At 38.5% G+C, this 13,389-nt stretch overlaps 1 protein-coding gene across 6 annotated transcripts in view; it reads right to left on the bottom strand.

Annotated features, from left to right (window-relative positions):
- Positions 1-13,389, bottom strand: part of Atp2c1 (ATPase secretory pathway Ca2+ transporting 1) — a 110,605-nt gene that overhangs the window by 35,311 nt on the left and 61,905 nt on the right. For all 6 annotated transcript variants that reach the window (XM_028756636.1, XM_028756632.1, XM_028756634.1 and 3 more), the window contains 4 exons: positions 8,447-8,602; positions 7,676-7,744; positions 6,525-6,600; positions 3,378-3,444 (listed from right to left, as the gene is read on the bottom strand). In XM_028756636.1, coding sequence (XP_028612469.1) covers positions 3,378-3,444; positions 6,525-6,600; positions 7,676-7,744; positions 8,447-8,602 — 368 coding nt within the window. The remainder of the gene's footprint in view (positions 1-3,377; positions 3,445-6,524; positions 6,601-7,675; positions 7,745-8,446; positions 8,603-13,389) is intronic.

Consider the following 13,389-nt stretch of genomic DNA (forward strand, 5'->3'; position numbering starts at 1 on the left):
AACTTTTTTAATGTTACTCAAAACTATTCCTTGTTTTGACAGTCTATATACCTGGTGTGGGTAACTTGCTCTGATACAGCAGACTGTCCAACTGCAATTAACAAAGTATAAAAAGTTTTCAAAAACATTCCTACCAGAGTCTTACAACCCCTGTTCATCTTTGATAGTGTTGGGTTTGTTTGTTTGTTTGTTTGTTTCCTTGGGTTTTTGGGTTGCTTCTTACTTTGTGTGTTAGAATCTTATTAATCTGGGCTAGTTACAAATTCATGATTCAGCTGGGTAGCAAGCAGGAGCCTCCACAGACAATCAGCTACTTCTGCAGTTGTGTTATCAGCAAGCAAGACTTCAAAAAACTTAGTGGAAAAGTACAGTCATATTTTACATTACTGTGAAATATTTCTGTTCTTAGAATTTTGAAACATCAATTACAGTGATAATTTTCCCATTTCTGCATAACGTTTCTTTATATCACCTGTATACTCAGACATTTCTCCACTTACATATAAACAGTATAAGTGAACAAAAATGAGCTTCACTAAAAAAGAAAGAACACCATCGTATGTTGCTTTAGTAAAAAGGAACAGTGGTATTCTTGTTGGAGACTTTATGTGATAAAGTCCTTGCTGCAGGGATCACTGAAGAGAGGGTCTTTTCGTTTGGTCCTCAGAAGCACACCGCTCACTTATCAGCTCAGGAGTTTATAGCCCTGATGCTTCAGTTACATGGCTAACTTCACCCATTTTAAAGCCCGAAGAATTCCTATCTGGTTTTCTGTATTCTCTTTTGTCTGGCAATTGTTTAGTCATCTGTCAATTTTCCTCTTTGTCATTATAGTGCAAAACTCAAGAATTCTCACCTTTGTTCAATGAATGCCTCAGAAAGTTAAGTGTAAAACAAAACAAAGCACCCGACAAAGATAATCTCTAAGATCTCTTTTATCCTTCCTCACATGGTAATGGGAAATACTGGTCAAGGACTGGACAGTAAGATACTGATGGTTTATCACTCTATCAATCTTCCACCTCCAGGCAGTTCAACCATTCTACGTTTTTAATCAGTAATTTTTGGTACATACAGAAATGACTGTTAAATTAATTCTTAAAATAGTAAAAAATTTTTCAAGAAATGAGAAAAATTATATCACTAAAGATTCCTTCATGAATCAATAAATAATAAATGAATTCATAAATCAATATACCATGATATATTGTGGGTCCAATGGACCTACAATTTTTATTCTACTAAATTTTTTGGAATGTTGACATATCCTAGAGAAAGTAATAAAATACTCTGAGTGCTTATAGACAGAATGAGTTTTAAAGAGGAGTGAGGGAATATAGGAGAAGTAAACTTGGCATAATCATATGCTAACAGTACCTCAAACAGACTCCCCACTTTTATTCCATAGGTCACATTCAGTGTTCCCACAACACACACTTTTTAAGTCTCGGCTCGTGCTCTAGCTAGCTACTTCACTATGTTACAAATACCATGCAGAGAAGGCATCTCTTTTCTTCCTATATATTTCTTAACAATCTACTCAATTTGTCTTTGAGTAAAACACTGATTTTGTTTTGTTGTGTTGTGTTTTGTTTTGTCTTAACATGTGAACTTTCTTCAATCCTGGTCCACTGCAGAGAGACGCGATGCTACTCAGCATTTCCTTCCCTTGAGTTGCCTAGGTGACTTCTATCCTTCTTTACAAGCTCACGTATCATCTTTCTCTCCTTTTCTTCCCTTCACAGATATCCTGAGCATCTGCTATTTTTAACTGACTGAAATCTACAGATTTATAATCATTTTCCTCTGCTGTCAATAACCGATGTTCCACCATCTTAAACTGTGATCTGATGTTGCTAGAGATAAAAGTGAATGAAATGTCTCCTTTTCTTCACCTGACTGACTAATTCTGTTTCCCTAGTGACCTGAGACTGAGTACTGTCCAATGTGTTGCTGGCTCACGCCATTCATAATAAAGGGGATCTGCTGACAGTCTTTCTCTGAACTAAGAAAAGCATAATTCTCTTATGAGAAGCCATAGTTATGTATTACCTGAGTACAGTGACTCTTGAATATACCTGCATCTTGCAAGCCCTCAGTAGTAAATGAGGCTAACTGGAACCCAAGGGGGATCCTGGACCTTGGAACCTTCACGCCTGTGTGGCTGGGTGAACAGCTGCATGGAACTCTGGGAACTGGCCCTGCTGTCTTCAGGGCACAGACATCAGCTGTGGCCTATGAAGTGCTGACTTACAGCGTTCCCACCTGGAGTGGGACTCACAGCTCATGAGAAGCGAAAGATGACCTAACTCCACTTCTCTGCAGGTGGCTTGTGCTCCTCTGACTCACAGGGCTGGAGGCCGGGCTCTGCAGATTGCCCAGCTGCCACTAAGTCTCCACAGACCCTGTTGCACTTTATCTTGAGAAGATACTCATACTGTTTCCTCCATGGTTTTCTCTTATGTCTTTTTTGGAAATGCTATTTCCTGAAATTATTCTTGTTACTTTTACTTATCTTCCTGAGGTTTTTTCTTTCAGTTTTTCTGTTTTCTCAGACTTCATACTCAATTTTTAATTTCAGCAATCAGGATCATTCATTTCTAGAAATTCTTTGTTCTCTGATGCTTTTCTACAACAACCTCTCCCTCTTACATGGATGACAAAAGATCCTTGATGTTTAGAGATTTTCTTTTTCTTTGGAGACTCACTGTTGAATTAACTAATACAGTGTGGTTTTCCATCTCCTACCATGAACTTCTGAACATATAAAGCTTGCCTTCTTGCATACGAAACACAACAAGGAGTTAACAGCCCTGTCACGCCCACCTCGCCAGCAAGGATGACGCAACAACAGGATCCTTCCTCATGCACTTTATTGGGGAACACACCATTGATTGTAAAGCGAAAGACCCCAAGCCTGAAATGGGTGCTGCTTAAATAGTTATCACAACTGTGTATAAGTGTCTAATTGGTGCTTCTTGCAGAACTTCATTTACATACTGTTTGGGAGGGTGAGGAGCTGCGTCTGAAAGATACTCAGGCTCACAGCAGGTGTTTACGACCCTGAATGCAGTTGTTTTCCACCTCAAACAGAGGGAACAAGCGCCATCTTCTAATGGCCGGCTCCTTACACAGCCCAGTCATCTAGTCTGCTTCTTCCCCACTGACAAATAAATAGGTTGCCATTTTCCTGTGACATTACTTCAATACGTCTTTTGTGAGGCAAATATTAGAATTATGTGTAGACTCTGTATATACACAGAAACAGGATATAGCTTTGGAACTATTTAAGTAGAAACACTATTCTCTTATGAGCTCCATACAAAAAGCGATCTCCATAATGAAATGAGTGTGAATCTACAAATATTAGAACTTACCTTACACTAATAGTGAACATTTCCAGAATGTCTTTTCCTAGTAACCAGCCAACCAACATGATGATACCTAGAACAAAATCAAATACTCATTTTTCTCTTTTCTATATAATTACCTACAAAAGACAGATGAATAAGTTCCCAGGTACATAAAGTCTCTTGACATAGAAGAAAAGTGTATGAGATGACAATGAAGGGTTTATAGAAATCAGTAAGCAAGAGGACTAAAGTGACTGACTACAAGCTCTCCTGACTGGTTCTGCTGCTCCCATTCATCTGTCCAAACAGAGCTGACAGTTCACAGTACCGACAGCATCTTCACAGGATGAAACTGAGGGAGAGCTACAAAGCGTATAGGTCTTATATTTACTATCAACTTTGCAAACTTAACACTGTAATTAAATTTTATATAAATCAATATGCAGACATCACACATAAAGTATGTACTTCATATGAAAGTATATTTAGGACTATCTCAAAGAGACTTAAGATTTTACTAAAATCCTCTTCAATTTAACAAATTCATTTTTAAAAAGCACCTATAAATAGCAACAACCAAATAAAACCGAATACCAAATAGAAGGCACATCAGCTAAAAACAAGAGCATTGTCTTCCTACCTCCAAGGTAACAAGTGATTACCAAGAAAACAGGTATTTGAGGGATTGGTTCACCGAAACTACACAAGGGAATGATTGCTATAGAAATGGATTAATGATCTGAAAACACTAAGAACTATAATAAAAACAGTAGGAGAATTAGGAAAAATTCTACATTAAAATTATAAAGTAACATGTACGTACTTTATATAGGATAAAGATGTCATCTCAAAACATTAAATAATGGACTATAAAATTAATAGTGCTGGGATAATTAACTTTCTAAGAAAGTTACAACTCCAACTTAAGATATATAATTTTTAAGAATAAGTATTTTGTTCAAATCTAAAGGTGCTTTTACAGTTGCATGCAATATTTGACACCATCTGTACACTACACAATGTTTAAAGCATACAGGTTTCTCCTTAAATAATTACCATTTTATTCTGATATTTGTATTTGTTTTTTTTAAGAATTTCACACTTATAAACAATGGAGACATTCTCCAACACACATTTCCCCCTCAACTTCAAGTCTTCATTTCTTTTATAACCCACTGAGCCCAATTACTGTTGTTCTTATGCACAGGGGTGTAGGGCCACCCACTAGAGCATGACCAACCTATCAGGGGCCACACCTTGATAAAAACTGACTCTAGTCAGCAATCATTAAGACTGCCAATAGCTCTCCAGTTAGGGGTGAAGCTTCGTGAGCCCCTTCCCCCATCCATACCAGAATGATGACTGGCTTAATCCTGTGTAGGTCTTACTCAGGCAACAACTACTACTGTCTGAATGAATGACTTTACTCAGGCAACAACTACTACTGTCTGAATGAATGACTACAATGACCCTGTCACCTTCTGAAGATGCTATTTCAGACTCTCATAAGCTTTCTGCCCTCTTCTACAATAGTCCCTAAACCTTAGAGGCAGTATGCATGAATGTCTCATCTAGAGCTGAGCGGTCCACTCACCTACTCTGCACTCTGACCGGCTGAGTCTCTCTAATAAACACTTTCTACTACAAAAACCCAGCTTCTCATCTGAAGGGAGAGCTGAACTCATCTACAGGCACTAAGGGCTCAGAAGGTAGCCTGATAACGTGTCCATTCAGCAAAACAACAGCAGGTTCTCCTCTCAGCCTATGACCTCTTTAGCCTTGTGTTCTTAGCGAGACTTATAGTTTCAGACATATGTATCTTACTATGAAGCAGATAATCTTTAAAGGAAAAAGTTAAAGTGAGCAAGGCACAGTGTGATGGTCCTGCAATCCTAACCTTTGGGAGGCATAGGAAGACCTAGAGTTCAAGGGCATCCTTGGCTACATAATAAGTTTGAAGCCACCATGGTCTACATGTCTCCATAGTTTAAAAAAAAAAAAAAAACTGAACATTCAATGGAAGTGAATTCTACAGTAAGCATTTGACTAGCAAGTTAAGACCCTGGATTCAATCACCAGTACCAAAACAAAAGCAAAGCAAAATTTTAAAAGCAAGAAATTAAGCTAGGGCTGGAGAGATGGCTCAGTTGTTAAGAGCACTGACTGGTCTTCCAGAGGTCCTGAGTTCAATTCCCAGCAACCACATGGTGGCTCACAACTATCTGTAATGGGATCTGATGCCCTCTTCTGGTGTGTTTAAGGACAGCTATAGTGTACTCATATACATAAGATAAATAAATAATTCTTTTTTAAAAAAAAAAGAAATTAATCTACAGCGATATTCTTAAAGTAATCATCTTTATAAATGAGCACAGGAGATTCTTAGGATGATCAAAACTTGAAACTACTGAGACGGCTGTTAACCTCAATAATTTTACTTCTAAAAATGTATTTGAATGAAATGAACAATGTTTACAATATGCTATTAATGATCTGTACTGGAAGACTATGTCTATGAATTTAAAAAAATCAGAAAATCTTAAGTAAAAAACTGAAAATATGCCTAATTAGAAAACAGAATACTACACTGTCTTTAAATATGTTTTAGGTCATTATCAACGTAACGACAAGATGTTTATGATAGAATATCTAACAAGAAGAAAGAAGGCAGGCAGGTGGAAGAGAAGGAGGAAGGAAGACAGAGGGAAGGAGCAAGGAAGGAGAGAATAGGAAAGGAAGAGGAGAGAAGAGGAAGGGAAATAAGATAAAGAAGAGCTTTAAACACAAATACTAAAACGTGTAGGGAAATGCTCACTGACTACAGGAATTACACAATTCTGGTTTTATCTGCTCCAGAGTCGGTTTTATAATTTTAGAAAATAAGTACCAAGCAAAAAGGAAACATGGAAACAAAATAATTTTACCCTCTACGTTCAAAACAGAAAACCCCCAAAGGCAATGAAATGGCTCAGTGGGAAAGGGAGCTTGTCACCATGTCAAACAACAGGAGTTCAATCCCTCGAAGCCTCATGCGGACGGAGAACTGACTTCCACAAGTTGTCCTCTGGCCTCCAAACATGTACACATACGTGTGCAAGATAAATATATAAACAAACATACAAAAAAAGAAAACCCAAGTAAAAAAGGTATACATACTCACTCTTCTCTTACCTATTATACCAAAGGAGTAAAAGGACAGCTGTTTGCCTAAGAGGTCCATGCTCTTCTGCAGAGGGGTTTTTGGTGCCTTGACAAATTGGAGAAGATTGTCACAATAGGTTGAATTGAAAACATCTTCCAGGTGCTGGGAGCTCTGCGAAGTACTTGAAGTGCACACTCCTGAGTTAAGCACACAACTCTCCTAGAGGTTGCACCTTCCCTGAAGAAACTGAGGCCTATGCTCACACAGTGCAGGTCATGTATCCCACTAAGTTAAAAATGTCTCCTGCACTTCTCCATTACAATCAGCTGTTCCTGCCATTTTCCAGTGTTCCTCTCTGTACCCACAAACATGCTAGTAACACAGGTTTACGCTTTATTCTATGCCTCCCTGATCTGCCCTTCTCAGTGATCTTTCACTGACAAGCTTCTTATTCCACGCTACATCATAAACTGGTGTATTGGGAGGTTAGCTAAGAAACTCAGATGATTTTGGAAAGAGATAGCATTTACAGGATGTAACTTACACACACACACACACACACACACACACACACACACTTGTGTTAAAAACTTGGGTAGAAGAAGTGATTTGCATTAAAAGGACATTAGCAGCAATCCTAGCAGGTAAGGGTGCCCAGTGATAGAACATGGGCTCAGTACATACTACACATTACGTTAAATACCCACCCAAAGTAATAACAGAACCATTTTCCATAAGGAATAACACCTATCTAAAAATTGGCTATAAATTTCTTTTAACATAATCAATGAGTAAAAATAAACAACTTTTAGAATAATTACAACGTAATCTCAAATCCTTTCAATTATAGGATTTGTAAGCAAACAAAAAGAGCAATATCCTGAAGAAGACACAGTTTTCAGCAGTATATCCAAGAATCTATAAATACTTTTCCACTACTTAAGATAGAAAATTACATATTTCAGCTGGGCAGTGGTAGCACACACCTTTAATCCCAGCACTTGGGAGGCAGAGGCAGGTGGATTTCTGAGTTCGAGGCCAGCCTGGTCTACAGAATTGAGTTCCAGGACAGCCAGAGATACACAGAGAAACCCTGTCTCAAAAAAAAAAAACAAAAAACAAAAGAAAGAAAATTACAGATTTCAAACAAACCACTGACATAGTAAATACTCATACTCACTTCTTCTGCCTGCATCATCTTAAAGACTTCTCCAAATTCAGAATTTTCTCCTGTTCCAATGACGATACCCTAAAGGGGAAAAACGAGGAAATTTATTTCTATTCAAAGGGGAAGGAGGTGGGGAAGAGGTGGAGAACAAAACAAAGGTCTCTCCTTTCTTCAGTCTTACCTTCAGACCTGATTCATATACATTTGCAGATTTACCTGTTTATGTGACTCTTATTAATATTTACTCCTCTAAAATACAAGCCCTAGGAACAAACTGACCTGGATGTGAGGCTCTTCCTTTAAAATGTAACGTCTTATGCTCAATAAGCACTTAACACTGCATCTTGTAGTCCCCTACTCCACTCCCGCTCCCAAAAAAGGTAACTTTTATGTTGATAAATATTAGAAACCAGCAAACAAAATAGTTGAAATATATCACTGGGTAAAAAATATGTTATCAGAACATTATAATCAGTACTATATTAAAAAATAAAAATTAAAAAAAAAAATAGAAAAAAACTTGGTCAGTAATGTAGCTCAGCAAATAAAGGCTCTTGCTGCCAAGCCTGATGACTTGCATCTGAGCCCTGGCAGCTACACAGAGGTAGACAAGTGATTCCACAAAGGTGTCCTCTAACCTCCGTGCACACCCCATGGTGCCCATGTGTCCACACACATACACACATACACATACACACACATATATCTTTTAAAAGTTTTTAAAAGAAGAGGAAAAATGTATTTAGTGAAGATAACTGCTTTTTTTCAAGAGGAAATGCTCACCTTTGCTTTGCCACATCTGACCAGTGTTCCCATGAAGGCGATGTTACTTCTTGATGCAAGATCTCCATTAGTAGCAGTTGGCTGAGGAGCTGTCACCTTAGAACAAGGAGTTGTCTCTCCTGTCAAGCTAGACTCGTCAATGGAAAGATCCACAGCCTTGAAAAACAAGCGTTCATAAATTTAAATTACAGTACATCTCACATTTCAAGAGTTCACAACCACCACTTCTTCCAATATTCACTTTCCAGCCATTGGCTACATCTTGTTTTATAGCAATTACTTTAAAACAAAAGATCAGATCAGTATAACCATATACGTTAAATTAAGTCAACAAAATCTGACTCATGAAACAAAGAATGCTTACCATAGGAACAGGTTAGCCTAAAATTCAAAATACAACTGAACAGCTGTGAACCCACATTTTCCTAACAAAACATTATTGTTTAGTTGACATGTCTCAAAGTATTCACCTTCCTAAGCACAGAAACGACCATTTTAGGTGTGGAAAATGTTATTTATATGACCTAGCTCTGTTTCTGAAAGCAGGACTCACAGAAAACTATTCCCAAGTGTAAGGAGCTGAAAAAGCCCTCAGTGAGTGCAGTGCTGGATGGCTGTGCTGCTGACACAGGCACAGTTATGTCAAAGATCAGAGCCTCAGTCCCACAGGAATGGCAAAACCCCCCTCCTCCACCCGCACCCTAGGAGAATCTCAATTTGAGCCCCAGAAACCACATATGAAGTGAGGCATGGTGGCTTGGGCTGGAAAGTGTAGACAAGAGCCCAGGGCTCACTGCAGCAACCGTAGCCTAATCTGATGCCTCAGGATCCAATGAGATGCCTTGTCTCAAAAAATCAAGGTGGACAGCACCTGAGGAATGACTTCCAAGGTTGATCTCTTGCCTCCAAAGACACAGACATGGACACCCACACATATATAAACACATAAAAAATGTTTTAAGGTTATTTGAAGTTGATTTTATCCTTTAATACCTGCTACAAATTGCTGACTTTCTGACTCAAGTGCTTAATGAAGAAAAAAGTTCCTGCAATTTTGATAAGTAGAATTTTTAAAACATGGCTACTAGCTGCCATCCCCAGACAGAATCGTATACCACCCTACAAAAACATAGTTAAGAAACACAGCCTTAGGGGCAGGAGAGATCATTAAGCAATGAAAAGAGCACTTGTTGCTCTTCCAAAGGACTCAAGCTTGGTACTCAGTACGGCTTTTCACAAGTTTCTGTACCGCTAACTCCAAAGAATCTAAAGATCTCTTTCAGCCTCCTCAGGCACCAGGCATGCAAGTGTAACACCAATGAAGGCAAACACCAATGCCCATAAAATAAAATAATAAACTTAATTTTTTAAAGAATCTTAAGTATGGATGATTTTACCAGAAAGAAATTAAGTGGCAAAAACATTCTGTAAGGAAACTTAGACACCAAACTGAGACTAGAAAAAGATAACTATGCTCAAAGAACAGAAACAAGAAACGTAATTTATAAAAAATATCAACGGAAACTGCATAAGGAAAATGATTAGAAACCTAGGGGCTGAGGCTGGGTCTACAGCTGAATGGTAGAGCACCTACCTAGGTTGCATGAGGGCCTGGATTATATAAGGCATGGCACAGTTCAATCAATATGTATTATATCAACCAGAAAGTGATAATAAAAGCTGAATGCAAAGTTACCTAAATAAGGGTCAACATTAAAATTTAAAAATTAAAAAAAAAAAGCAATCAACAACCTTGCAGATGGAACAATTAAAAATCACCGGTCTAGAGGCTGGAGAGATGGTTCAGAGGTTAAGAGCACTTACTATTCTTCCAGAGAACCTAGACTCAATTCCTAGCATCTATTTGAAGGTTCATGTCTATCTGTAACTCCAGGACCAGAAGCTCAGATGCCCTCTTCTGACCTCCATAGGCAGCAGGCATGTAACCGGTGCCTAGGTATGCTCAAAGAAAATAATTACCCACAATAATAAAAATAAAATTTAAATAAAAATTAAGGAAGAAATCACTAGTCTAAAGAGCAGAATGAAAAAGATAAGAAAAGGAATAGAGTCTGTGTGTGCGAGACACTGGATCTATGTGTGAGACACTATCAAGCAAAACAACATGTTTTAAGCATTCCAGAAGGAGAAAAGCAGACAAGTAGAGAGACTATCTGCATATATAATGGTTTGCAACTTCCCAAACTTAATGAAAAATCCAAATCTTAATAATCAAGATGTTCAACCAATCTCCAATGAGATACACTGTTAAGAACAAGGGGGGAAAAAAGTACTGGCCAAGTAGATGACAAAAATCTTAAAGACAGCAAGAAAATCAAGTCCTATCATTTATAATGGAGTCACAAAAAAATTAACAAGTAATTCTTATCAAAATCTAAAAAAGAGGTTTACAAAGCTGGCTCAAAAGTTACTCTTCCTGAGGACTGAAGGCTGCTTCTCAGAAATCCACTAGGCACATTCCATTGTGAGGTGATAGAATGTACTCTCCACCCTATTTTTGAGGTATGGTTTCTTACTGAACTAAAAGCTCACTGTGATGATTAGTGTCTTCAACTTGACAGAATCTACAATCTCTCAGGAGATGAGCTTCTAAGCATATCTATAGGGCAGCAGTTCTCACCCTGTGGGTCATGACTCCTTTCGGGGAGGGTCACCCTGCATTATTAGATATATTATGATTCATAACAGCAATGAAATAATGTTGATTGGGGTAAAAAACATAAGGAACTATATTGAAAGGTCACAGCATGAGGAAGGCTGAGAACCACTGCTGCAGGGTATGATCTTGATTACATTAACTGAGGTAGGAAGACCTACTCACTACAGGTGGCACCATTCCCTAGGCAGTGGACTGTGTAAGAGTACAGAAATCAAAACAGGCTGAGTGCTAGCATGCATACACTCATTGCTCTCACCTGCCATAATATAGTCAGCTGCTCCAGGCTCCTGACAGCTTGACTCCCTGCCATGATGGACTATAACCTTGAGCTGTGACCTAAACTGTTTTTGTCAGAGTATTTTATCAGAACAAAGGAAAAGAAACTAACACGTGGCTCTGCTATGGCGAGCAAGCACCCAGACCTGCCTGTTCCCACCATAACTCTGGGGTTCCAGACATATGCAGACAATCCTAGCTTTAACAGGGCTTTCAGGAAATTGGAATTCAGACCTTCTTGATTACAGTACTTTAACCCACTCAACTATCTCCAACTATCCCCAGAGAGCATACTATGGCTCATGACCCAGGTTGAGATCACATTAATTTTAAGGGGTCATCAAAAATCTGGCAAGAGTGAAAGATTCCTGACCATCCAATAACCAGAAATATGGTCCACATCAAATGCATACTGAATCCTAGTTGTTTCTGACAGGACCCACCCATATTGAGTGAGTTGTGCACAGTCACTCCTACCTGGCTCTAAACACGAAACATGCACTTTGTACTGTGCATGCAATCACACAACACATCATCCCTAGACATGGCTTCAGCATTTATGAATTAGAATGCCTTTATTGAACACAGAATATTTTCTACTGTGATATAAACACAGTGGCTTACAATGAAGAAGACTACTCTCAGTCCTTAACAAGTAGGTATCAAATCAGTACAGGTCTGGATTGTAGTATGCTTGATTTTAAACGTCACTATGTGAATTGTTGACTTGAGTTTCACAAAAATTGTTCCATGGATTTTGGCTTAGGATTGAGGAAAATGTTCAATAATTTCAGAAATAACCCTAAACATACTTCTGCCATTTTATGCTATGTGTTTATGCAAAGTGGCATTCTCAGGATTAATGATTATAAAATGAAAATACTGGTCAATTCTAGAAAATGTTCAAGATTTTCTGTGTCTTGTAAGAGCAAGTGATCAGGCAGAATTTAATTCTCTTTTTAAAAAGATTTATGCATTTTTATTTTATTAATGTTTGCCTACATGTATGCTGTGATGGCTATTCTTGGCTGTCAACAACTACACTGAGCACTTCCTCCATGGAAAGGACAACACTTTGCCCTTACTGGAGTAGATACTTATTCTGGCTACAAAATCCAAAATATAATGCATCTGCCAAAACCACCACACATGGCCTGAGAGAACTCTGTATTCCATACTATACTGCTCACTTCTCAGCCAGAGAAATATGAGAGTTGACCCATGATCGTGGGATCTACTTGTCTCGATTCCTACCATCCTAAAGCAGCTAGCCTGAAAGACAGAATGGCCTTTTGAAAACACAGTTACATTGCTAATTAGGTGGCAGAGCAGGGTTCTCCAGAAGGCAAGCAGTTAAGCATATGCTTTGAATTAGTGTCTAACACATGGTTTGGTTTCTCCCAAAACCGGGATCCACAGGTCCAGAAATCAGGGGTGAAAAAGGGAATACTTATATTCACTATCACCCTTAGTGCCTCACTAGGAAAATTTCTGCTTCCTGTTCCTACCAAGGGGAAGTCTGAGCTTCCAGTTCAATGGAATTTTGTTGTGACTCTTAGTAGGAGCACTCTCCCCTCCAGAAACAAAACTTCTAGGCATAACCCCTAAAAATTTAACAGGGATATGATGGTTATTCTTGGCTGCCAACTTGATAACATCTGGGACTAATTAAAACAAAGACTTCTAGAAACACCTATGAGGAATTTTTTATCTTGACTAAATCATTTGAAGTGGGAAGACCAACTTCTAATCCAGATCTTTGAGGTAGAAAGATGCACCTTTAATCCAGATTTTTTGAAGTGGGAAGATCCACATTTAATGTGGGCCACACCTTCTGTTGGCAGTCTATAAAAAGGACATGAAAGAAGGAGGCTCATTCACTCTCGCTGCCCTTCTAGCTCTCGCTCTGGTCTCACTAACAAGTCCATTCCTTCACTGGCATTACGACCTACTTTTTTGCAAGTCCAGTATATATACTGACGACCCA

The sequence above is a fragment of the Grammomys surdaster genome, unplaced genomic scaffold (assembly GCF_004785775.1).
Source record: "Grammomys surdaster isolate TR1022 unplaced genomic scaffold, NIH_TR_1.0 126131, whole genome shotgun sequence".
In the NCBI taxonomy this organism is placed as follows: Eukaryota; Metazoa; Chordata; class Mammalia; order Rodentia; family Muridae; genus Grammomys; species Grammomys surdaster.